Source organism: Corvus hawaiiensis, chromosome 1 (assembly GCF_020740725.1).
Source record: "Corvus hawaiiensis isolate bCorHaw1 chromosome 1, bCorHaw1.pri.cur, whole genome shotgun sequence".
Classification (NCBI taxonomy): Eukaryota; Metazoa; Chordata; class Aves; order Passeriformes; family Corvidae; genus Corvus; species Corvus hawaiiensis.
Genome location: NC_063213.1, coordinates 3,922,116 through 3,946,897, shown reverse-complemented (window position 1 = coordinate 3,946,897; position 24,782 = coordinate 3,922,116). Strand labels below are relative to the sequence as shown.

Here is a 24,782-nt window from a genome sequence, read left to right as displayed (position 1 = left end):
GCATGTCCTTTGGGCTCGGAATGATTAATGTGGAGCCTGCCTGGGCTGATGGGCAGGGGATGAGTAACCATTCCAGGGGTGATTCAGAGCTGACAATTCTAATGAACAGCCTCCCAAGGTGATCAGATCAAAGGAAGCCACTTTGAGTTTAACAGATTTTGAGAGACAGATGGTGCTTGGCTAAAGGTCAACAGAAAAAAAATTAAACATATTTATTGTTGCCTCGCACCTTGTTGTAAGGATAATTTACAGTGGCATCTGATCTATTCCTCTCTGATCATGTTTTCTCTCTAAGCCAGCTAGCTGCTTTCCATTTGAAATGTCAGTTGATCGGTGATTATTGATATTGATCAGATAACGTGGTTATTGATATTGATCAGATAACACTGAATCTGAGTCCTGAGCTAAGAATTCAGGCTCTAAAAGGACATTTTCAGACACAGGCCTGGCTAGCTATGGATCCCTCCAGGACATGGACAGAAATGAAGGACACAGAACTCATGAATTACAGAATAATTAAGGCTGGAAGGGACCTCAGAAGGCCCCTGGTCCAATGCCATGGTCAGAGCACATCCAGCATAGTGGTTTCATCCAGTTCTGAGATTATGCCAGGGTCTTGTCCACTCATTTTGAGCACAAACAACAACAGAGATCTCAAAACACCTTTGAGCCTCTCTTCCAGTGCTTAAATCCTCACTATGATATTTTTTCTGCCCTGTTTAACCAGGATTTGCCTTCTTCCCTTCATTCAGTTTCAGAGTGCAGACTGCTCTCCCTGGGCAGCCCCTCATCAGGCACCATCCCTTTATAGATGTAGGTTGTTCTCAAACACTGCCACCCCCATTCCCAAGCCCCTGCTCTGGGATGGCTGTGTTGGGATCTCCCACCATAGCTGCAAGGTTTCCAAGGATCAGAGAACTCTCTGAGGGATCTGGTGGTGACTGGAAATTGCATGAAGCACCTAATAACAAGGACAAGTGATCTCTGGAGGCAGGGATTCTGATTCCTCCATTACACTCGTTTCCATCATCACTGCTGAGGTAGCAGGAGCAACACCAGCCTTATTTAGAATATGAAACACTATAAATGCACTCTTTCCCTCTCTCTCTGAAATACTTCAGTTTATCTCAGGAGAAAACCATCACTATTAAGAAGGTCTGGCTGAAAGGTAGACACCACACCAGAAAGGGAACTGGATGGAAGATCCATCTTCCTTTAGAGAAGTTTTGTCTGGAATCAGTCAAAGGTAGAGCGAAATTCTGGGAGTGCTGTACCCATCTTCCCGTGAGCAGAAGGTGCACGCTGAAGAACTGGAAGGAGAAACTGACCTGCAGGAGAAATTGTGCAGGAGGGATTTTGTGGGAATGCATTCCCTCAGCACAGTTTCAAGCCATTCACAGAATCACAGAATCACCACATGGCCTGGGTTGGGACATTAAACCTCATCCAGTGCCACCCCTGCCATGGGCAGGGACACCTTCCACTATCCCAGGCTGCTCCAAGCCCCAATGTCCAACCTGGCCTTGGACACTTCCAGGGATCCAGGGGCAGCCACAGCTTCTCTGAGCATCCTGTGCCAGGGCCTCCCAATCCTCACAGGAATAAATTTCTTCCTAACATCTAATCTAAACGTGTTCTCTTTCAGTTTAAAGCCATTCCTTCTTGTCCTGTCACTATGTGCTCTTGTAAATTCTATCTATCCTTGTTCCAAAAATCTCCATCTTCAACTTTTTCTTTTTTTTTTTTAATCCAGTATTATCTGAAATTAAATTCAGCCTTGTGATCTGTGAGTTGACTGAAAAAATTTTGAGGAGCATCTTTTTTTTTGCAGTAATTGAAAAGGAAGCTCACAGGCTGCATTCACTCTTCTGAAGTGGCAATCAACAAAAATGCATGCAGATTTTTCATTATGCCCGTTTTCATAACATCTTCAATTCTCAGAAACCTCGCATTCTCAATTTTCTTGGAAGTCCAGAGATGCTCTTTTCCACTTGGATTAAATGACATTTGCATATTTTGCCCTCTAGTGCTGGTAGATTTTCTCTGTGTCCAAAAAAATATAACTCTTTTTCCATAAAGTCTCTAAACAAATTAATGAGTCAAGTGCCAACAAGTGCCTCTTGTGCCCATCAATGGCACACACAGTTCATGCAAAACAGCTTCAGAACACTTCAGAAGCAATAAAACACAAGAAACTGTAAACTTTTAATCTGAACTGCTCCTCCTCCGTGGATTCACTGCAATAATTTGTGTATAAAGTGTTGGCTTGGAAAGAAGGAAGGGAACAGAGCTGGGGAAGGGTCTGGAGCACAGATCTGATGAGGAGCAGCTGAGGGAGCTGGGAAAGGGGCTCAGCCTGGAGAAAAGGAGGCTCAGGGGGGACTTTCTGGCTCTGCACAACTCCCTGACAGGAGGGGGCAGCCAGGGAGGGATTGGGCTCTGCTCCCAAGTCAGAAGCGATAGGACAAGAGGAAATGATCTCAAATTGCAGCAGGGGAGGTTTAGATTGGATATTTGGAACAATTTCTTCACTGAAAGGGTGGTCAGGCATTGGAACAGGCTGACAACCAAAGTGGTGGAATCCCCATCCCTGTAAGTGGTCAAAAACCGTGTAGATGGGAATGTGGTTTGGCGATGGGCTCGGCCGTGTGCTGTTAATGGTTGAACTTGATGATCTGAGATTGGTTCTTTGACTTAATGATTTTTTTATCAACAGCTGAGGGGCCTGACACACCCTCTCTCACTGCAGCCAACAAAGCCAGTCCAGGAGCTGTGTGAAACACTGTGTTTTGTGGAAATGAGGGAAAGGGACGTGACTGCAGGCCCAGGTCAAATGTCCACTCAAAAATGAAGGAAATAAAATCATCCTGTTTGAAATTCTTTGCACGGACTGCAATTTAATAGCTTCACTTTTTCCCTTCAGTGATGCCACATCTGTCAGACCAAATCACTGAAAATCAGGACATTTTATGGCGGCATCAGCTATTACCAAGGTGTCATTTTTGGTTAGATCTCAAGGTTTGTTGTTTAAATCACGGGAGGCTACAGAGGAAAAACTCTTTTCTGTTTCATTTTCCAACCTTCACAGACAGACCTCTGACAAAGGGACAGAAACTTAACAGAATCCCAGAATATCTCAGCTTGGAAGGGATCCATAAGGATCATCGAGTCCAACCCTTGCCAACTCTGTAGGCAAACTCTTCTCTGGAACAGCCTCTCGCATCCTGAGTGTTTTTAAGATGCTGATTTTGATCTTTAAACCCAGTTTTAGTTGTACAGAAGTTTTGAAGCTACACAGACTGCGATGCTCAGATCTTGTGGGAGCTGGACTGAGGAGTGCAGCATAAAGCTACCAGAGCCAGCAGAATTTTCCACTTTATTTTCAGTTCATGCAGGTTTGTCAGGACACACGGTTCCATTTCCTGTGACTCTACCAAAATGCAGTCTCAAGTAATAATTCTGCCATTTGCTCAGATTCCAGTAACTGCCATTAATGCTTGCCCTGTACCCAAACCAAGTGATTTTCACATCAGACTGAGAAATAGTCTCAACATTTACTAAATCTCACTGCAAAATCTCTATGAGCACTTTAAAATACAGGCACTAAATTCATTGCACAATTTCCTTTCCTCAGAAGGGACTGGGGTTAAGTGTAGCCTCTCCTTATTCTGAGAACATTAAAATCCAGCACAACTGTGCAAAGGCTGCATCCAATTCCAGCCCTGACAGGGAAGGAATTTTGCACGGGTCCCTTGGTAGCTGCTGAAAACATCACCTCTGTTCCTTTACTTCCTGTTAGTCTCCTTCTTTCTCAAAAATACCTCCTGATGAGAAAACTCAGTAAAATCATACACTGAGCCTCAGGAAAAAACCCAAATCAGGTTATGGGGGATTTTCAATGTGGTTACCTAAGGAGTAAAACATCTCCACAGCCATTCCTTCACATCTGAGGGACCCACAGTGGTGTTTCCTCTGTCTTCCACTAAATACAGCAGCTTTGAGTCCACCAGCAAAAGGAAATACATAAACTGGGAAGGGACGAGTCTCCCAGACATGAAGCACTCACTGAAGATCTTATGAAGGATATTTTGGGGTTTTTTTGAGGGCAATCCATAATTTTTGAGCTCTGCTACAGACAGTTACTGGCAGGTTGTGAGTACCCAGTGGGATGTGTATCAAATATGGGATGGGAGAGATGCAGCTGAGATCACAGCATTACGAAAGCTTTAAATAAATGGATTTTCCAGGCTTTTTGCTTGTGTCATCATTCAGAGCGAGCCTGGCAATGTGGGGGATGAGTAACCTGATAAAGACCATCACATGCATTTAAAGAACCCAACTCTGCTGTAACTGGAAAACCTGAAGTATTTCAAAGCTTCTGAGACAGCAAGTTAGCAGCTCAGCTGTCACCGAGACAGGAACATCAGGCTCACTGAAGAGATAAGAACAGGGCTTCAGTGATTCCATGGCTACTGAAAGGCTGCTCCTCACAGGTTATTTTCCTCTTTTAGAGTAAAATCTGGCACCTCATGGGGATTGAGTGGCATTGCCTTCATCACCACTTCTAGTAGGGATGCCTGGCTGGGAGCAGCTCAACTTTTATAATAATTTACTGTATGATGCAAATTTGTTTTCTGGACAATATGATTATACACCCAGAAAGCTCTGAAAACTCACTGCATTTGCTACTTTCCTCAGTGCAAAGCTGAGGCTGGAACAGAGCAGGAAATGTTATCCTTTAAAAGCTTTATGATATTTCAAAAAAACATTCTCACAGTACATTAAGACGAGCCCAAAGTTTTTTTCACAGTTTTGAAGTAGACAATACTGTAATATTTGAGGGTTTTGGACTTATGTTTTACCTCAAAGAAGTAGCCAGAGAGCTGCCATGGTTTAGTTGGTCAAGTGGAAGTTGCACATTAGATGTTAAAAAAAGGCTACAGGGAAGGTTTTCCTCCCAAGCTCAGCTTTTGTGGGTGTCCACATGCCAGCAGAGTGTCTGGGCATGCAGTGGAGAGGCAGCCCAGACTGCCAGCAAAGCCTGGAGCTGCTCAGGTGAGCAGATGAGGTGCCTATTGTAGACTAAGCTGATGCAAAGCTTAAAAAGCAAGAAGTTGTATTGACTGGCTTGAATTACTGACATGGAGCCATTGGAGAAGCCCCATTGCATCCCACTTGGTTTTCCCACTTCCCACTCGGATGTGAATCTTCTCCAGATCCTGTATCAGCTGGTAAGAGCCATGTGGATGCCTCAGATATGCTGCAGCCTCTCCAGCAGCACCAGATATCTGAGTTTAGGGAAATGAATCAACATCCCAAGCTGGGTGTCTCAACCTTGGACTGACTCCCTCAGAAATGCCCATTCCCACCATGACAGCAGCACAATACAGCTGGAAAATCAGTTTTGGAATCACTCCAGATTTCCCAGGGCATTTTTATCAAGGCCCAGAAGTGCATGAGGTGAATGATCCTCTTTTGACAGGATTGATTATGTCTGAACTCATCGAAGTTACAGGAGGTGGGAAATTGGCTCATGGCTGTGGACAGACAACTTCAGACTGCTGTAGGGAAAGGGATATTTGGATATTTCTCCCAGTAAAAAGAGCTGAAAGAATGCCAGAACAGCCAAAGGAATGAAAACCTGCTGTGAACAGCTAACAGCTCCAAGTCTAAGTGCCACAAAATGGAAGTGGGGTGACGGAAAATCCTGACTGGCTATGAAATCACATGGCCTGGGTTCCAAATCATGATGGTTACTGGGACACCAGTGAACAAAAAACCCCAAACCACAAAAACCCCAACACCACTGCCCATTAAAAAAGCCTGCTGTCTGCAGGAAGATTCTCTTGCATTAACAGTGTAGACCTGGTGAATATGACAAGCAGAAATCACAGAACATCCTGAGCTGGAAGGCACCCACAAGAATCATCCAGTCCAAATCCTGAATGGGAGACCCCAACAATCCCACCCTGTGCATCCCTGGGAGCATTATCCCAGTGCCCCTGGAGCTCTGGCAGCCTTGGGAATATGACCATTCACCAGGGAGCCTGTTCAGCACCCTCTGGGGGAAGAACCTTTTCCTAAATCCAACCCAAACCTCCCCCTGACACAGCCTGAGGTAAATGTAGTTCTACAGGCACCTGTATTTTGGAGGAAGATTTAAACTCCCTATTTTTTAAGAGGCAAATGGAACAGTGAGAATTTATGGAAGGGAAGCTGGAAGGAGAACTGAGAACACTCTGCTGCCAGGATATAAAAGTGGCACATGCTTAACGTGAGAAAGCTGAGCTGCTTCTTGTTAACATCACCTCAGAATTAATGAGGAAGAGGGGAAGTTACTAATGTAAAACAGAACAAAATAAATACAATAAAAACAAAATAAAGCTTTAAAAATAAATTTTAAAAAGAAAATGAAATACTTTTAAAAAATTAAAATGTGGCTGCTTTGAAGCCATGCCCATTCCTTCTCATAGCCCACAGTGAAATTAAGAAGCAGCACAAACAAAATTTGTGCCAACACTGCAGGAATGATGAAATATGGAATGAATTTCTGCAGAGACTAAAATTTTAGCTGGACAAAGATGACACACTTTAATGCAGGTAGATGAAACACTGGCAATGTAAGCAGGGGAAAGATACAAATCTCTCACACAGTGGGGTGGGAGTCAAACACTGGGGGATATCAGTGAAACATTTCTTGCTTGAGTAGCAGTACCTGAAATTAATCCTGATTAAATCTGTTTTCAACCCTCTTTTCTGAATACAACAGAAACTGAACACTCAGAGATTGTGACTTGCATGGACAAACTCACTCAGCCCAGCATGGCAAGACAAAAATGGGTCACCTGCAGCATATCCTTAACAAGAGTCCAGCTCAGCAGTAATTAGCTATGCCCAGAAATCGTATTTTTAATTAATGAGAAACTTCAAAGAAGTCTTAAGATGAAGAACAGAAATTTTATAATCTGACAAAACTTCTTTCCCTCTGCCCTGACCTCACAGGTAATAGCCTGAATTTGATAAAGTTTTGAGGACACAGGACACCAGCAAAGAGGGCTGGGGAATTCAGGGACACATTAAGAGCCTTCTACAAGAGACTGATGGGACTGTGACCCCCTATAAAAACATCTCAGGTCTCTGTAATCAGGCACTCAAACAAGTTCCACCTCCCAAGGATTAATTACTTACCTCACCATTCAAGAAGCAGTAAAATACTGACACAAAGAAACCCTGGAAAGAAGAGAAAGCAGTCAATTATTAGGAAAACATTTTAACACTTCCACTGATAGAGGGGATTGCCCCTGCAGCTGGGCTACAACAAACATCTCTACAGCATCCAGTCCCTGAGACCCCTCAGAGGAGCTGTGCCATAGCTGACAGCTCTGGGGGGATGTCCCAGGCACTCACAGGGGGTGTTAAATGGCTTTAGATGGTTTTATGTGGGCCAGTGCATCATCAGATTGCTTAAATTCACCTGAGCTCAATGGCTCTGTGGAATCTGCTGACAGCAGTGACTAAAGCCCTGTAAAGACCACAAAGGTTGGAATTCCTGTGAGTGGAATTCTGCCCATCTTGTTTTTAGGGCTGGAATTATTGTCACCATTAAGGAGAGACTCCCTGTGTTTGCTTTCTTACACACATCTTCATAGAACTAATGAGCAATGCAGCATTTTTTTGAGACACTGAGCATCAGCAGATAAAAAATACAATCAGTTTTAGGGAATGAAAAGCGTGGGTTTCTTCCTTGGTAAAGGCTAAGGCTCCTTCCTTCACAGGTTAGAAGGGACATTTTTCATTTTGGATGTTTAGCTGGGATTTCTGTTGGGATGCTCTGTGTTTCTAAGATAAACATTCCACCAGTAAAAACTGCAACCCAACTACTGTAGATTTGGCCTGCCAGCTGTAGGTTTGTACTGATATCCTGGGTACCAGAGCACTTGTTCCTGCACACAGGAGGTAAAACATCAGTGTCAAACCAATTCCCATGCTAGTTCAAGAGGTAAAGCTGTAGGACACAAGGGAGTGGCTAAAGATCCTTCAGGGCCTTCAGTCACTTTTGGGTTTGTGTCAGATTCAGGGAGGTGGGGCAATTGCTCACATTCCATTGCCTTTTCCATCCTGGAAGAACTCCAGTTAAATTCAGGGGAGAGGGGAGATGGGGCTGATGGCTCAGGGAATGCGCCGGAACAGGCTGGGCAACACAGCTCAAGTGTGTCTGGAACATTGTCCCTGTCCTCCCAGTTAAATTCCTGAGTTCCACCAAAAATTTCTTCAGTGATCCATCCACCTTTGAAAAGTGAATGATCTTTGAAGGCAAAATATTAAAATTTTCTCTGGAAGCAGCTGGTTAATGTTTTGTTGTCTTCCTGTGGGAGTCTTTGCCTCAACTTTCTTTTTAAGCAACTGGTTCTAAACTTACACTCACAACTGGGTTTTTTTCCTGAATCAGAGAAAACAGAAATACATCCCTATCATCTCTAAGAAATCACCACATTACATAGCATCTAATATTGATTATAAATTGTCCTCTGCAGCCGACAGAGAACAGCACATCAACCTTTGTCTGGACGCTCTTATAAGCTGCACAAACCAGCAATTCCAACAGGTAGGAGCTGTTTCCCTTTGGTTTAGCAACATGGAGTCCGAGTCTCAGCCCACTGTGTGCTCTGGGAAGAGAGAGGCACCTCGGGAGGGGGATCCCTCACCTCTCTCAGGCCGGTGGAATGAAACATCTTCTCTCTCTCCATTGATTTTATGTGAGGAGCTGAACACAGTGCTGAGTTAAGGGAGATGAATCCCTCCAGCCCACACCTGAGAGGATTTTCCACTCCACATGACACACTTGTCTATCTATTGTGCACATGTGAACTAGGCTGAGCTATTTGCAACTAATATTTATATCACACACTTCACTGCCTGAAGTTCCCTGGCTGAAAAGCACCGAGGATCCTTTCAGCAGCAGCTGATACCAGCTGTAAACTTGGTCTCTTACCTGAAAAGACTGAAGGAAGGAATTGAAATAGATGAAAACGATCTGGGAAATGTCATCCTCGCCAGGGTTGACAAAGAAAAGCATGTAGGTGATGCCAAGCAGAGGCAGGAGAACCAGCGTGGCCTTGACTGCCTTCCTGTGGGCAGGGAACAGAAAACAAGTGATCACAGGGAAGAACAACTGAGTTGACAGTGGAAAGGAGGAGCATGGAAAGAGTGAGAGCCTCCCCTGACTGCCCAGTGCCTGTCCATTTATTTGGGGAAAGGTGTCCTGGGGAAGCCTTTGAATCCTGCTGTTTCCCCCCACACTCTGAAGTCCAGAGCGTGAATGGGAACCTTATTTATGTCCCTCCCTTTCACCCTTTCACCTTTCCCTTTCCCTCCTATCAGCGGGGCTTGCATTAGGCTGAAGCCTTGGGATTCTCTGCAGGTTTGGTGAGTGATTTCTCACACCTCAGGGAGATGTGATCAGTGCACAGCTCAGCTGAGATCTGCTCTGTGCCCATCACTTGATTTTGTCTGGAGTGTAAACACTTTTCTCTCTCTCCCTGCAACACCTGCACACGCAACTCAACTGCTCAGGGCTGTCTTAGAAACCACAAATCACAAAGCAGGTGGTGCACAGGGAAGCATCAGTGATTATTAACAGAATTATTAGGGGCTAATCCTTATTACTGGTGTCTAACAGCATCTTGGGGTGTCACCAACAGCAGCATCTCATCGTGCTAGGCACTGTGCAAACACAAAGGCTGCAGTCTGGCTAAGCCTGTGTAAATCTCTGCATAATGCCTAGTGGGTAGATGAAGACAGGCAGGGGAGCACAAAACCACCACCAGGATAAAGTGACAGCCTTAATGAACCAGCTGCCACAGGATTTAATACCTGCTTACCAAAAGACTGCACTGCTCTGCTGTAGAGCACCAAGGCTTGCCCCAGGCTTTGCTGGAATTCTAAAGGTTTCCATTTAGGCTGTGGAAAAGACAATTCCCTCCCAGAGCCTGCAAGGACAAGACCACTGTCATCTGTTCAAGAACAACGGCAGTTGCTGTAGATTGATTCCCTCAAGTATCTCTAATGCTCCCCTGCAAGCTGCAGAAGGGATAAAAATGTACTGAGGTTTGAATCAGGGCTTTTTCAGGCCAGTTTTAGTTTTATGGCATGAGGTTTGAACATGAAAAAGGGCTATTTTTCCCTTCATTTCTCAGGAAATGTGCAGAGAAGGGTCGGAACATCAGACCATTGCGCTAACTTCACTTTTTCCCAAAACCCCAACACGAGTAAAAGGCAGGAATCAGGCAAAACAACAAAGCCCATTACTGCAGCAAAACTGCCTCCAAAGTCAAGAGCAGCCTGATTTGAGAACATCAAGTTTCAATTTAGCATGATACGCTGAGATTTCATCCAGAAATGAGTTAGAGCAACAGATCTCACTCCACAAAACCTGTGCTATTTCCCACTGCCAGGACCTGTCCGTCCCCAAGTCCTCCAAGTATCTTGCAAGATACTGCAAATGGTAAGAGAAGAGCACCCAGCATCTCCTGGTGTCTGAGAATTTGCTTTTGGACTGCTAATGCTGATCTCAGCCCACACTGGTGCCTGAAGGGGCCAGGCCACCTTCCCTCTGCTGTCCTGGGCTAAACATTCCTGACTTTTCCTTTCTGCCATCCCAGTGCTTGTGGGGTTCTGCTGGGTATGAGAACTGATCTACCCCCCAAATAAAGGTACTGATTAGCTGAGGATCAGTTCTGTGATGCAACCCAATGAGTGGTTACCCTAATTCTGGCATCAGCTGAAGGGAAGGGACACAATCACCCTTCATTCCCATCCCCTAGACTTTAAATAGAGCATTAAATACCTGTATGCCCACATTAATCACAGAATCCCAGAATGGTTTGGGTTGGAAGGTTAAAGATCATCCAGTGCCACTCCCTGCCATGGGCAGGGACACCTCCCATTATCCCAGCTTGCTCCAAGCCCCATCCAGCCTGGCCTTGGACACTTCCAGGGACGGGGCAGCCACAGCTTCTCTGGGCACCCTGTGCCAGGGCCTCCCCACCCTCCCAGGGAAAAATTTCTTCCTAATATCCATCCAAACCTACTCTCTGTCAGTTTGAAGCCATCTCCCTTTGTCCTGTCACTCCAGGCTCTTTTAAACAGTCTCTCCCCATCTTTCTTGCAGGCTCCCTTCAGGTCACAATTAGGTCACCCCAAAGCCCTTTCCAGGCTGAGCAGTCCCAACTCTCCCATCCTTTCCTCACAGCAGAGCTGCTCCATCCCTCTGATCACCCTGGTGCCTCCTCTGGATGGGCCCCAGCAGCTCCACATCCTTCCTGTGCTGGGGATCCCAGAGCTGGAGGCTGCACTTATTACATATATACTTGTGTACATATAGAAATGGATAAATTTGTCCTCACATGAGATCAAATCCTTCAGATTTCATGGAAAGGGGAGGGATTTCACGTGTGTGCTGGGGCACGTGCAGGCCCAAAGTGAAATGGAGTGGACAGAAAAAATGCAGACAAGCTTTTATGGAGAGCCTGCACAGATAAATACTGTGGGCCTAATTTGTGAGCTCCATCAACAGTGGCACCTGGAAAGAGAAAGATGGGACAAGAACAGGACAATCAAGGCAGTGCTTTGTTAGCACCAGAGCAGCAGGAATCACAGCTGACTTACCTGTACTGTATTGTTTCTGAAGTGGTTGAAGCTCTCAGCTTTGTCATTAAAATCCTAACTATGTTGAATAGAAATACAAAATTTATCTGGAAAAAAAAAGGAGAGGAAAAAAATACAACCAGTCAGCCAAATAAGGGCTTAAAGGATGTGATACACCCGAAAAGGCACATTTTACAGTTTCAATCTGACTGAAAACAGCCTTTTGGCTTTACCATTGATTGCAACAGACTCAGAATTTTACTAGAAATACCATATTATGCAGCAAACATCCAACAGCTCTTATCGTTTCCAAAACAGCAGTGAAAATGGAGGGCATCATTACTGGCCCTAGAAAGGAGCTTATTTTTACTTCCTTTTCCCCTTTTCTGGGTGCAATGACGAACTCAAGGTGAGATTGATGGATTTACCACTCACCTTTTCAATCTGCTGAGCTGGGTAATTATTATTTGGGCTACCGCCTCACCACTGAGAGTTGAGATTTGCTCTAATTACTGTTGTTGTAGCATCTGCCAGCGAGTTTCTTGCATAGCATAAACAGGAAATTAAACAAAAAACTGAAGAGAAGATTGATTTGTAGACTGTGATCAGGAGAAGGATTTGGCTCTTAGGAGCAGGTTTTGAGTTGCTTTCAGAGCATAAAGCAGGGCAGCTTACAAGACATGGGTGTGCCCCAAAGAGTCAGAACTATACAACTGCTGAGGTCCCAGCACAGCTTGTGAGAAAATCTTCACCTCACACACAGTTCCAGGGTCTCAGGGCTCCTGGCATTTTTCAGCCCATGAATGGAACAATTCTGTCATTGACATCTGAATATTTACAAACACCGTAGCAGAGCCGACAATTTAAAGGTGTTCTCAAAATACGCTTTTTTTGCCCCGTGCTGTGGGTGTATTTCAATGTTTACATATCTTGGCATCCATCAGAGCATTCCCTGTGGCTCCTGGAACATGGTTTAGAACAAATGGAGCAATAAAGCACCTGAGCAGACACTGGGAGACTGGCAGCACTGGGAATTGAGCAAACACTTATTACACAAGATACAAAAACACTGCTCTAGGAGTTAACACGGCATTTTTGGAAATGATTTTCTTTGCAGAGCAGGGCCCTAGGGAGTACAAGAAGTAAATAAAACAGTGCAGCTTGTGTGTTTGTTCTTGTTGGCATTGTTTTTGTCATATTAAGAGCTTCAAGTCAACTGGTTCATGCTTCATTTATCAGAGACAAAACCAGCTCCGTATCAGTGGTTTGAGTTGAATCTTAAACTCCTCACACTGGTGATTGCACTGTTCTTCAGTCACAGAAAGAGAAATACTCAGGCAGCCTCTGCTCAGGGGCAGGTAAATGGAGGTGACCTTCACCCACAGAAAGAAAACTCCCACCTCTGATATTCTGCTGCCAAATCTTGAGGTTCTCCATCAGCTCAGGGCCATGTTTGGGTTATTTCTACCAAGGGTGCAAAAAAGGCACCAATCCAAAACGTGCCAACTTTGCAATCAGAAAGTGCCAGACTGAATTACAGACCCCTAGGTAAGAGCAAATTCCAAATATCAGTAGGACAGATCACATGGCGTTAATGTGATGAACTGGGCTGAAGAAGGCATTTCAAGTTTCACGAGTCCTGCTTCGATGTGACAGCATCCTGCCATCTGAACTGGAAATTCAAATTGCCACAGCCTGCATCAGAAAATTAGGGATTCTGGCCTTTTCTGAAATTCAATTGCAGAAGCATGATTCATCAGTCCAGAAGAATTGCTAGCTGAAAATTCTGGGAGTTATTTCGCCAGAAACACTCTCATTCTATGAAAGTCTGTTTTTAATTCTCCCAGTTCAGCTGCCCAAGCCCAGAGCAGAGCAGGACCTGAGGCACCCCTGCACAGCTGAAGCCTGTGGGTGGCACTGGCACACGTGACACAAAGCTGGTAAGAGACCTCAGCTCTCTCCAGGAGCAACAGGAAGGCAGATACATCAGTGCTGACTTTTAACAAACTGCCCAGGTGTCTGAGAAAACCCTGCCAGGACATTATTTCTAATTCTATTTTCTAGGAGAAGGGAACAGTGACATTGGCCACTCAAACTGAATCGTCCTCCTGAGTAATCTCAGTCTGAACTTCGGAGCGAGTGTCACCTTCCATTAATGTTGCAGTCTTCTTTTACAAGTCTGCCTTTCCCTGAAAACCAGAGAACTGGGGTTTTTTTTAAAGCGTTGGGAAATGGGACAGGTGGCAGGAGGCTATCCTGAGTTGGATGGAAGGTGCTGGAATAAAGGGTCTCATGTCTATGTCCAAGAGGCGATGGCTTGGATGCAGAGGACCATCAAGTCAGGAGAATCCTGTGGCCTTTCAAGTGCATAAAGGGAGATTACAAAAATAATTCACAGCTCCTTCTGGCTTTAGAATCTCTGAATAATGTGTGAAGCTCCTTCAAGGCTTGGTTTTGCACCTTTTCATAAGTTTCTCTGCCCAGCTGTGCTGTAGCAGGACAGGACATGAGTGCAGCCCTGTTACACACACAGCTCCTGCTGCTGGCTTCATCCCACAGTTTCTCCAGGAAAAGGAGTAACTAATTCTTCCCCATTCTAGATTTAGTAGCTAAGAGAGAAAAGCCAAGTGACTTGGCATTGACTATATATCAATTCCATCCCAGAGTGAGGATAAGAAGAGCAAGAGCATAAGAAACTGAGTTGGATTGGCATCATTTCTTGTTAGATTAAGCAGTTGGCTATCTCAGGATCTATGTATATTCAGTGGAAAGAAATGGGAACTTTTCAACAGTGGTTCATTTGACATACTTTAAATTAGTGTTTTTGGACTAATAGGGCTTGGACTTGAACCAGCTGCCCACACAAATCTTCCACTGATCTTCAGGTTGCCCAAGATATCCCACGTGAGCTTCACTGGAATGAACGTGGCTGTATCTACTGAGGTTCTGTGACATTTCAGTCTGTGGAAGCTTAAAAATATTTTGAGGCACCAACATTTTGTCTCTATTAAGGTTTCTCTGAGAGATCTTTGAGACTCAGATAGGGTCACCCCTAAAATGCACATCTTAGGAAGCAAAAAATTCCAAGGGAAAAGATGAAAATGTGGGCACAGCAAAGTACTTATTTTTGGTTTTGCCTTCTAGAAGCACATTTCAATGTGTTCACTTTTAATGATCAAAAAAAAAAACAACCTCACTCCATTTCAGAAAGACACTTGGCTCAGTAGGACCTTTTAGAGAGGTCTGATCTGAAGATCAATTTTCAGTGCATAACCAGATGGGGTTTTAATGTCTGTTTGTCCTCGCTGGGCCTGAGACCACAGCTCGTGGGGCTGATGGGGGGAGTTTGCTCAGGAGAGAGGACACGATCTGGGAATCAAGCAGGGAACAGGCAGCTGCACACAGCCTGCAAGAGCTGAAGGCTTGGAGATGAAAATGGAGCTGTTTTCTCAGCTGGAGAGAATCCACACAGTTCTAGTGGCTACCAGACTGAGCCTGACTTACAGGCAGAGGAGAAGCCTCTGGTGTTTGTTCCTCAGACAGATCACAGTGTTTCAAAAGAAGGATCTCACTGCACTGCAAAGTGAGTTTTCCTAGAAAAGAGCCTCAGGGCTGCATTGAGCAAAGTACACAATTATTTGTCAAGGACTTCTTTGTCATTACTGGAGCTCTATGTCAACAGATTAATTCCTCAGAGCTGGGCAGCTCTATCAAAACCCACACATCAGGTCCATAAATGGAGACCGAGGAAAGGTCATTTAAGAGAGGTAATGATGACAGGCAGTGCATCCTTTTTATTTCTCTTTAGATTTTCATTCATTTCTTTTTATCCCTGTTTTCTGCTTCCTAATGGAAAACATAATTAAGGAATTTTACCTTGACATTTACTGGTGGATGAAATGAATCCAAAGGCAAAGTCTTGAAGACAGAATAAAATGGCTTATTTCTTCTTTTCCTTTATTTATGCCATGCTAAGAGTGTCCTTATTGCTGGAGTAAGACGCTCTCCAACTACAGATGGGAGAGAAAAAGTTCTCCTATCTTGCCAGAAGTTTAGTCTTTTCATTTCTAAATGGGGATGAAAATTCAGACCCCCAAAATGGAGTTACAAGCCAGTGATCCAAAAAGTATTTTAGCCATCTGTTTTGGCACCGTTCTATTATAACCTGAACACACGAGCCCAGAAACTCTTCTGAACCAAAAGAAATTTTTCAGTAAATGATTTTGGTGATAAAATTTTTCTCTCATAAAAACCAAACTCCATTTGAGAGGAAATTTATCTCCCTTAGCAAGATGAAATAGCCAAAGTGCACAAAAGAGGCAATGTTGACTCTGAAGGCTTCTCTGCAGTTTTCCCCAAGCCCAGGAGTTTAAAAGGGAGGTCATTAAGCTCTGCTCTTTCTCTTTTAGGAATTCAATGGACAACTGGCTTTTATTTTGCTCATTTTCTGCTAAGCTTTTATTTCATGCCTCACAGAAAGCTTGTGCTCCTGTGCTTCCCAGAATGTTTGTTCCTCTTCAATCCCAGGAACGGTAAAAATAGTTCTATTTAGAATTTGTATTTTTATGCGAAGTGGTAAAATCACCTCAGGGTTAAGTAACCCAAACTGGGATCAGAGAAGTCATTTTAGTGGGAGCTCTGGATGCTGCCATCCTGACCTCAGATGAGCACTCTGCCAGTTAATTAATGCTTTGTTTTAATTGTTCTACCATGCTGGCCTGACCTGATCCTCAGACGGGGACTTTTATCACAAAAGTTTCCTTTTCAAAGGTCACAGGCACCACAATGAGTCCTTTGGGCAAAGGGCTGGAAAATACTTCCACATACAATCAAAAATAACGAGATGGGATTAAGAAGAATGACTATTTCACAAACAGAAGTAGAAATTTCAGAAAATCTGTAGAATGTACATGGTATTGGACACCTTGCTGGGCACCTATTGACTCCACAACTACAGAATGTAAACAGCAGGAAGTCAGTAACAGCAATGGTGGAAAAATTTGAGATAAATTCTGGATGGACTGTAATCAAACCAGCACATTATCTTTGTGCTCTGTGCAGCCAGCACAGCCTGCGTGCAAACCAGCAAAAGTTGTGATAGAAGTCTTACAAGAAGAACTCGGGGATGTCAACAGGTCATGAACTGCAAACCTGCAGCAGTGGAGGAACTGCTCATCTTTAGAGCAAAAAGAAAATTTAAAAAAATCAATAGGAAAACTAATTTAATCAGTGTTTGAGGAAAAACATGAGCCATTCAGATAGGAAGGAGAAGGGGAAAGGAAAAAAAATACAAATAATAATAATAATAAAATCTCAGTCTCTGAACACAACAATGCAGAAGTGGAAGGAGAAGCATGAAGAGAGTCAGCAGAAACGAGGAAAATATTCAGAGAAGCAATTGCATCAGCAAGGAGGATGCTTGCACAGGACCAGGGAATGCTTTTCAACAAAAAAACCCCCATAAATGAAATGCTTATAGCCACATACCCAGGTGAGATGCTGCTATACATAAAACGGCAAGTGAGCAAACTTTTGTTTCTTTGGAAGACCAGAAGAAAGGAACTTCAGCAATGTGGACTGTGGTGTTTTAAATGGAGCAAGAAGTGAAGACAGTGACAGGACAAGAGGGAAATGGCTTCAAACTGGAATAGAGTAGGTTTAGATTGGGTATTAGCAAGAAATTCTTCCCTGTGAGGGTGGGGAGGCCCTGGCACAGGGTGCCCAGAGAAGCTGTGGCTGCCCCTGGATCCCTGGAAGTGTCCAAGGCCAGGCTGGACGGGGCTTGGAGAAGCCTGGGATAATGGAAGGATAACTCTCACTTATGAAAGCTTCCTTTCTGTCAATAAATCAGCTGATTTTGTTAATAAGCTTAAGCACCTCCACCCTCTGATGTGACACACTTAAAAACCCTGTCTTTCCACAGCCTTGGTTTTTGAAAAACTGAATAAACTCAGCTTTTTAACTGAAAATTACTTTCTGTCATGGCCTTCCAGAGCATCAGCCAGTGGCTGCTACGTTGAGATACTGGTATATCCCATAACCTGAAGCTGGGCTGGGCAGATTCTTTGTAGAGAAGAGAAACAAGGTGTGAAGGGGAAGAATGACGTGGTTAGTGAAGTCCTCTGAAAGAGTCAATATGAGGACAAGGGGGATCTAGTGGACAATCCTTTGAAAGGAGCTCAAATTCCAAACTCCAAAGGTTCCCACAGAAATTTGGCTGTTGGGGGTTTGGAGGGAAGAGCACTATGCATATGAGGAAAAAAGGGTAGGAATACATATGTATATGTGTATATATACACATATATTATTCTGATTTCTCAATGCAAAGAGGCTACCAGCAGATCTGTGCTGTTTCACACAGATCTCAGTGATCTGTAAAAGGGATTGAAGAACAGGCTGACCGGTTTTTAGTGGCATCAAACTGCTCAGAACAGCAAAAATCAAGACTGATTGCAAAGAGCTGTCCAGGGACTGAGTGATCAGGCAATAATGTGGCACAGGAAATCACATGATGTAAAGGTAACACCACGGGGGAGACAAACAATCTCAGCTTTACACAGAGAGTTATGAGCTCCGGGAGTGTTCATTCACAAAAGAAATGCTGCAATTACACTCACTGGCTCCCTGAAAGCCTCATCTCAGTTGCCAGTGGAATAAAGGAAACAAAAAAATGTCTGGAAGTACTGAGAAAGTAAAAGAAAATAAACCAGGTAACAGGGTGCTGCTGTAAAAATCCATTTGTGTGGTCACACCTTGATTGATTTGATCTTGCCACCACAAAAATGCGACATCTTTAATGACCAGCACATCATAAAGACTTTTTGGGTATCTGTGGTTTTCTCTCCTGAGCACAATTCCACACTGAAATAAGGACACTTAACTCCTCTACTTGTCTTCCAGGAATCTCAAAGCAAAGGAAGATAATTTTAAAATAATCATTCAAGTTGCTTTATAGCTGGGGAAGCTGAGCTTTGAGCAGCAATATAGCTTATTCAAAATTAAACAGCTGATGAAGGCAGAGGCAGAAATGAACTCCAGATCCTCCCCCACCTCATACACCCACTCACTCCAGCAGCTAATTGGTTGTGGTGAATTATTTTCAAACAGACACATAAAAACCCAGAGGCTGCAAAACTGTTCAGTTCTCAAGCACAAGAGGGGGAAAAAATCTATTAAAGCTGAATGAAAGGTTTGGGCGGAAAAGCATTGATCTGCCTATTTGAAAAATTACAGATTTATACAATCTTAGCTCTGAGAAATATTGCAGAGCAGTTCATAGCTGGGGTCAATTCACAGCAAAAGTTACTGAGGGAAAAAGCAGCCTCAGGTAACTGCCTCTGGTGCTTCTTCTCTTGAGGTCTGTCCTCTGACCCTGCTGTGTTTTCGTGGTTCACCAATTCTTTGGCAAGTTTACATTTAAAATTGAACACAATAAATGTATTTTCTTTAATAAAATCAGGATGAAATTCACTTCCCTGTTGTTTTCTTTGAACCCTTTGCCCCTTGTTTAGCTTCAGAGAGGGGTGTGTGATTAAAACTCGGTTCCGTGACTCTGAGGAAACAGATCAGAATTAAAAAACCCCAATGCATTAATTTGAAGAGAAAATACCTAAGAAGAGTGTGTTTTTCTTGTGCTACCAGAAATTAAATTTCAAAGCATCCAATGTGCTAAATTATTATATCTCTTGAGGGATGTGCTCAAGCCAAAATCCATTCAGGAATGAAACAAAAAAAAGGATGATAACCTACATTTTCTCCCTTAGATTTTTTGTCATTAAAAATACAGGTTTCTTGCCCAATATACAGAATCAGCACTTATATTCCATTTCCTTCTTTTCTGGAATTGTCTCTGCAATTGTTTCCCTGTTTTCAGCCCAAGTCAATCTCCAAGCTCCTTCTTCAGACAAGTAGAAAATCAATCAAACAACTCAACTGCATTGTTCAAAGTTTTTGTCCCTGACATACAACACAATATTGTGATCTAAAGATGGACTTGAGGGCTGCTGCCATAATCAAAGGCCTTTTTTAGGCCAATCTTTACTTCCCAGTGAGGCTTAAAGCTTCAGCATGGCCGGCTCCTTGTGTTACACCGTCCTGTGCTGCAGCAGCTCAATGTAAGAAAATGAGAAATCGAAACCAGTGGAAGTAATTTTGGACAGAAAAAAAATCCTTAAAAAGTAGTATTTAAACAGAATTGCATCTTTAGAAGCAATTTTTTATCCCTCTAAAAATGTTTAGCACTCTAATCATACTGCCACTGGTTGGTGTAATGATGCTCCTGGAATACACAAAGATGTGTCCAAGAGGTAGCCAAAGCTCACCTGAGCTGGACACTGAGCTCTTGGCTCTTCACTCAGGTGGGTGAACCCAATTTTAACCACCCCAGGCTGAGTGTTCCCAGGGGTACAGGAACTGTAATTTCATGGAGTATTTAGACTTTCAGCTTTTGTGTTAGTGCCCTTTCGGAAATAACATTAATTTCTTCTTGTAACATTCATGTAACTTTATTTTTCCAGCCGAGTCCTGGGATAGCTGTCTCACAGAATTGTCACAGAATGGTTTGGGTTGGAAGGGACCTAAAAGATCATCCAGTTCCACCCACCTGCCAGGTGCAGGGACACCTTCCACTAGCCCAGGTTTCTCCAAGCCCTGTCCAACCTGACCTTGGACACTTCCAGGGATCCACAGCTCTCTGGGCAACCTGTGCCAGGGCCTCACCACCCTCACAGAGAAGAATTTTTTCCTTCCTAATATCCCATTTTAATCTACCCTCCATCATCTCAAAGCCATTCCTCCCTGTCCCATCAGGACTTTGTCCTGTCCTGTACATTCTTTCACAAAACACAGTTGCAGCTCTACTTCAATTCCTCGTTAGTTCAAACCCCACTCATGAGCTGTGACTGAAAGAGGTCACAGAGTCGTCCTATTTTTGAAATCTCTGTGTTTTCCACTTGTGGTGACCACTGCTCACTTGAGAGGAGAGGAAGGTGGCACTTTGTCCCCATCTGTGCTAAGGGAGAGACATAATCACATCTGAGCTTGGCTGTGCTGCCCTGAGTGCACAGCAGATGTCAAATGGCAGGGCTCTTAGCCCAGCACTTTTCACAGCACCCTTGAAAGGGTCAGTGACTCCAATAACAGCAAGTGATGCTTCAGTCATCACATGCAGTTTGAATTTATTCACATAAGGATCAAAACATGAGCAAGTCAAGTGGCTTTAAGACACCGTGGAGTTGTGTGTTTTAATTAGAAACACTCCAAAGGTGAAATGACAGTGCAAATTAAAAAAACTAAGTGGGGGAGCAGATTTTAGGAATCAGGAGTGTGCTGTAACAGGAACTTTCAGATTTTCTGTTTAGATTGTTTGCAGAGAGGTATCTTCCTCCCCCAGCAGTGCTTTCTGAGGGGAATAACCCTAAAGTGAGGGGAGGAAGAGCTCACCCTTATGTCACTTCTCTAAATGTTATCAGCTGCTCTCCACTGCACAGTGCAATTACTGCTGTTACCTCATTAGTGTTTTAATCAGAGCTCACGTGCAGGCAGGCCAAGGTAGGAAGGTTCAACTCCCAGTCTCAGGTCTGGGCTCTTCAGTCACTGGCCCAGTTTAGAGGGGTCTCAAGGCTGCCCCAAGTAAGAGGCAGATGTAATGACCTGTATAGAAAGAGGCAGCCCCCAACTACACCTCCATCTTCTGTGGCTCTTTGTGGTCTTTAAATATTTAAAGTGCTGTTCTGGGGAGAAAAAGCTATTTTCATTACTATGGTATCTGTCAGAGATGCTACCCAAGGATTTTATAGGTCCTGTGGACTAAAGGCTTATGGTAAATTCACAGCCACAGATTTCCAGCCAATGATGTGAAACCCAAGTGCTCCGAGTATCACAAATCTCCCACCTTGTGTTGTCTAAATAGGATTTATTTGTGAGGGAGTCTCTGTATCAGTCAGGTCAATTTACTGTGAGGTTGTTTCTGGTTTTGTGACGGCTCCCTCAGCAACACAAATTATATTGTGTGTATCACACCCGTTGCTATTCCTCTCCTTAGAACATAAAGAAAAGAATTCTTACACAAAAATATACTACTGTTATGGGGGTCTTTTCCTCTTTTCAGGTGATTTTTTTGCTGTATCTTAACAATTAACACAGAAATGAACTCTCCTGCTCTCAGGGCACACACTCACATCAGCTGCTGGGCAAGCTGTGTTCCTGGGCAACACAGGAACTTTAGTCACACTGAATCCCATGAACAGGCACTGACAAGGTGAGAACATGAGGCTCCTTAGCCTTGAGAAAGCTGCCAGTGGCGCCTGTTCTGGAGCATCTGCACCTTCCCCATGGGGGCTGGAGTGACAAAAGGAACAGCAAACCTCGGCTCCCTAAAAGAGGGGAACCCACTGAGCCCGGGGAATTCTCTGTTGGTTCATCTGCCTGGAGGAGTAGAATAATTTTTTCAGCTTTGTCCTTACTAATAGCTAACTAATGCTTTCCATCCACAGCCAGTTTTGGTTTTTTTCTGGGAAAGCACCAGTGTGCTTCAGCTGAAGGCTCGAAATGGGTTATGAATGAGCTTCCTTCTCCCTCTGCCTACTCTTGGTTGGCACAGGAAACGGACTGTTGGGTAAACAGATAAACAGCCTGGTAACTGTGGGCAGCACTGGGAAGGAAACTTCACAAAAGGAAATCTAGAAACAAACACACAGCAGTGATGGTGATGCAGAAAATGGACATGACTGTGCAAGACGCAATTCCTGACCATGATTATTACACTTTTCTAAATAATGTGAGTGACAGAATTGCTGTAGCTGTCCAGAGTCCCAAGTGGGTGAGCAGATATTGCACTGCACCTCCTGGTTTTGAACATTTTTCCTTCCCTCATCTCAAAACCTTGTACAAAGGCAAACAGCACTGCAGCAGGAGGAGGAAAGAATGGCCCAAAACCAAAGAAACAGCCAAAACCAACTAATTTCAATTCTTGCAGTGTTATCTACTGTGGCCACTTCAGAGAACACCTGAAGATGTTTGGCCTTGTTTGCATCTTATTTTCCATAAAAGCAGATGTGGAACATCATAGATCAAATCTCCTCTCAGTGGGAGATGGCAGTGTCCTCCCACCCACATAAACACTTACCAGGAGAACAAGAATCACTGGCCCTTGGTATATGTAGTCAATATATTTCCCTGGCTCTTTTCCAAACCAGCACCTGTAAAAAACAAAACAAGTAAGAAAACAATTTGTAAAGGTAAATTCACTTATTTTAGACTGTAATATGTTGGATATAGAGAGGCGTTTCTTTTTTCACTGTATTGTTTAATCATATATAAATTATCAGCAAGTAATTGAGTTTTCTGCTGCAAATCACCTGCTGTTGGACACAGATCTGATCCCCATTTTCCCCTCCAATTAGAACATTCATGTTCCCTCTATGTTTTTGGCTATTGCCTACGTAAATACTTCCAAGAAATGTGAGAACCTGCTGTAAGGAGGATGCAGGAGATGTCTGAGAAAGGGATCAAAGAAATATTCTGTGTAAGAGAAAAAAAACCCTGTTATCCATTGCAGTGCCCAAAGACACATTGCACAAAGTAAGGGCTGTAACTTAAACATCTCAAGTTGCATGGAAATGCTGTCTAAATAAAATACTGAAAGAATAAGGAGTCACCCCATTGGCTTTGAATGAATCTGGGGACCACTGGAGACTCCAGTGGTGGAGTGACCATCCCTGGAAGTGCTCAAAAACCATGTAGATGTGGCACTTGGGGCCACGGGTTAGTGAAGGACCTGGCATAGTTGGGTGAGTGGCTGGGCTCCGTGAGCTGAGAGGCCTTGTCCAACCTTAATAATTCCATGGCCACCAAAGCCAGCAGGCAGAACAGAGCCATCCTTTGATGGTACCAAATTTCTGCTCCAACATCACCTTCCAAACTGTCTGGCACAACCCAAAATGGACAGGGAAATGGACTCAGGTGAAGTGAAATCACAGATAAACTGAGTGGCCTCAGAGCAGCAGAGAGCCTGGAGGTGTCGCACGCAACCGAGCGCTGGCTTGACTTCCTCTTCCACTAATTCCAAGTGTTTTCTCCCTGCTGTGTTATACAAAAAAATACCCCTGTGATTTCACAGCAACCCACACTGACACTCGCTTCATCCTCTGCACTGGGAATAATAAATCTGTCATGCTGGTAAAGGAATGAGAGACTGGGCTCAGGTCTGAACTCGCACCGTTCCATTTTCCTTGGGGTAGTTTTGGACCAGGCCAAAAACTAATCAAGTCCAAAACTATTCCTGGGGAACATATCTGAAGCTATCAGCAGCCAGAGGACATTCCCAATAGTCCACAAACTGCAGCTCCCCTGATTTTGGAGGCCAAGAAGGTTTAATAATACGGGTGTGAATGGTTCCATGCTATTTGGAAGCTGAGCCCCAGGAATTAATCCAGGCCCAACTCATTTAGCATTACAGATACAGCCACGGGGTCTGGATCCAGGATTCCACCAAGCAAAGACAGATTTGCGTTCATAATTCCTGAAGGCTTAGATCATTGGAGCTCCAGATCCCTCAGGAAGTAGATTCTGGAGTCCAAGGGTCTGAGAGTTTTCTTCCCTGTCATGGATACCACACAACAAGTCTATACAGCAGAAGTTATGCCTTCCCCATGTTTGCTTTGTGGAACAGATAATTTAGTGCCACTGGAGACATGGAAACAAGGGGAATTCTGAGCTAAGGAGACCATGGAGCCAGATTTGCACTTTTACAAGCAGCAAGATGTAATAGGTGTTGCCTCCAAGAGGTTGCAGTCTGTAAGATACGACCTCACAGGTCCAGGGGAAATGAGCTGGGATTAGGAAAGTTCTGGTTCAGATGGGACCCTTATGGATCACACCACGCCCTCAAAGCCTCCCTCCAAAATGTGTTGTTTGCTGAAACAGGAGGAGCTGGTTGCCCATTGCAAGATGCTCTGAGTGGACAGGAGAGCTGAGGTATGCAGCTGGAATCAGGAACACAGCTCAGTACCTGACAATTATTTGCCTTTTCTTGGCTCAATTCCTACATCCTTTGAGTTCCAAACGAATGAGGGAGCTTTGAATGTTTCAGAAATCTGAAAGATGTCTGCTATTCCCTGGTGCCCTGGCAAAAATAA

The 24,782-nt window shown here is 44.0% G+C and overlaps 1 protein-coding gene across 3 annotated transcripts in view; it reads right to left on the bottom strand.

Annotated features, from left to right (window-relative positions):
• The window catches only part of CRHR2 (corticotropin releasing hormone receptor 2), a 140,882-nt gene that overhangs the window by 8,886 nt on the left and 107,214 nt on the right, over positions 1–24,782 (bottom strand). For all 3 annotated transcript variants that reach the window (XM_048316473.1, XM_048316536.1, XM_048316617.1), the window contains 4 exons: positions 22,772–22,844; positions 11,668–11,753; positions 8,993–9,128; positions 7,189–7,230 (listed from right to left, as the gene is read on the bottom strand). In XM_048316473.1, the coding sequence (XP_048172430.1) occupies positions 7,189–7,230; positions 8,993–9,128; positions 11,668–11,753; positions 22,772–22,844 (337 nt within the window). The remainder of the gene's footprint in view (positions 1–7,188; positions 7,231–8,992; positions 9,129–11,667; positions 11,754–22,771; positions 22,845–24,782) is intronic.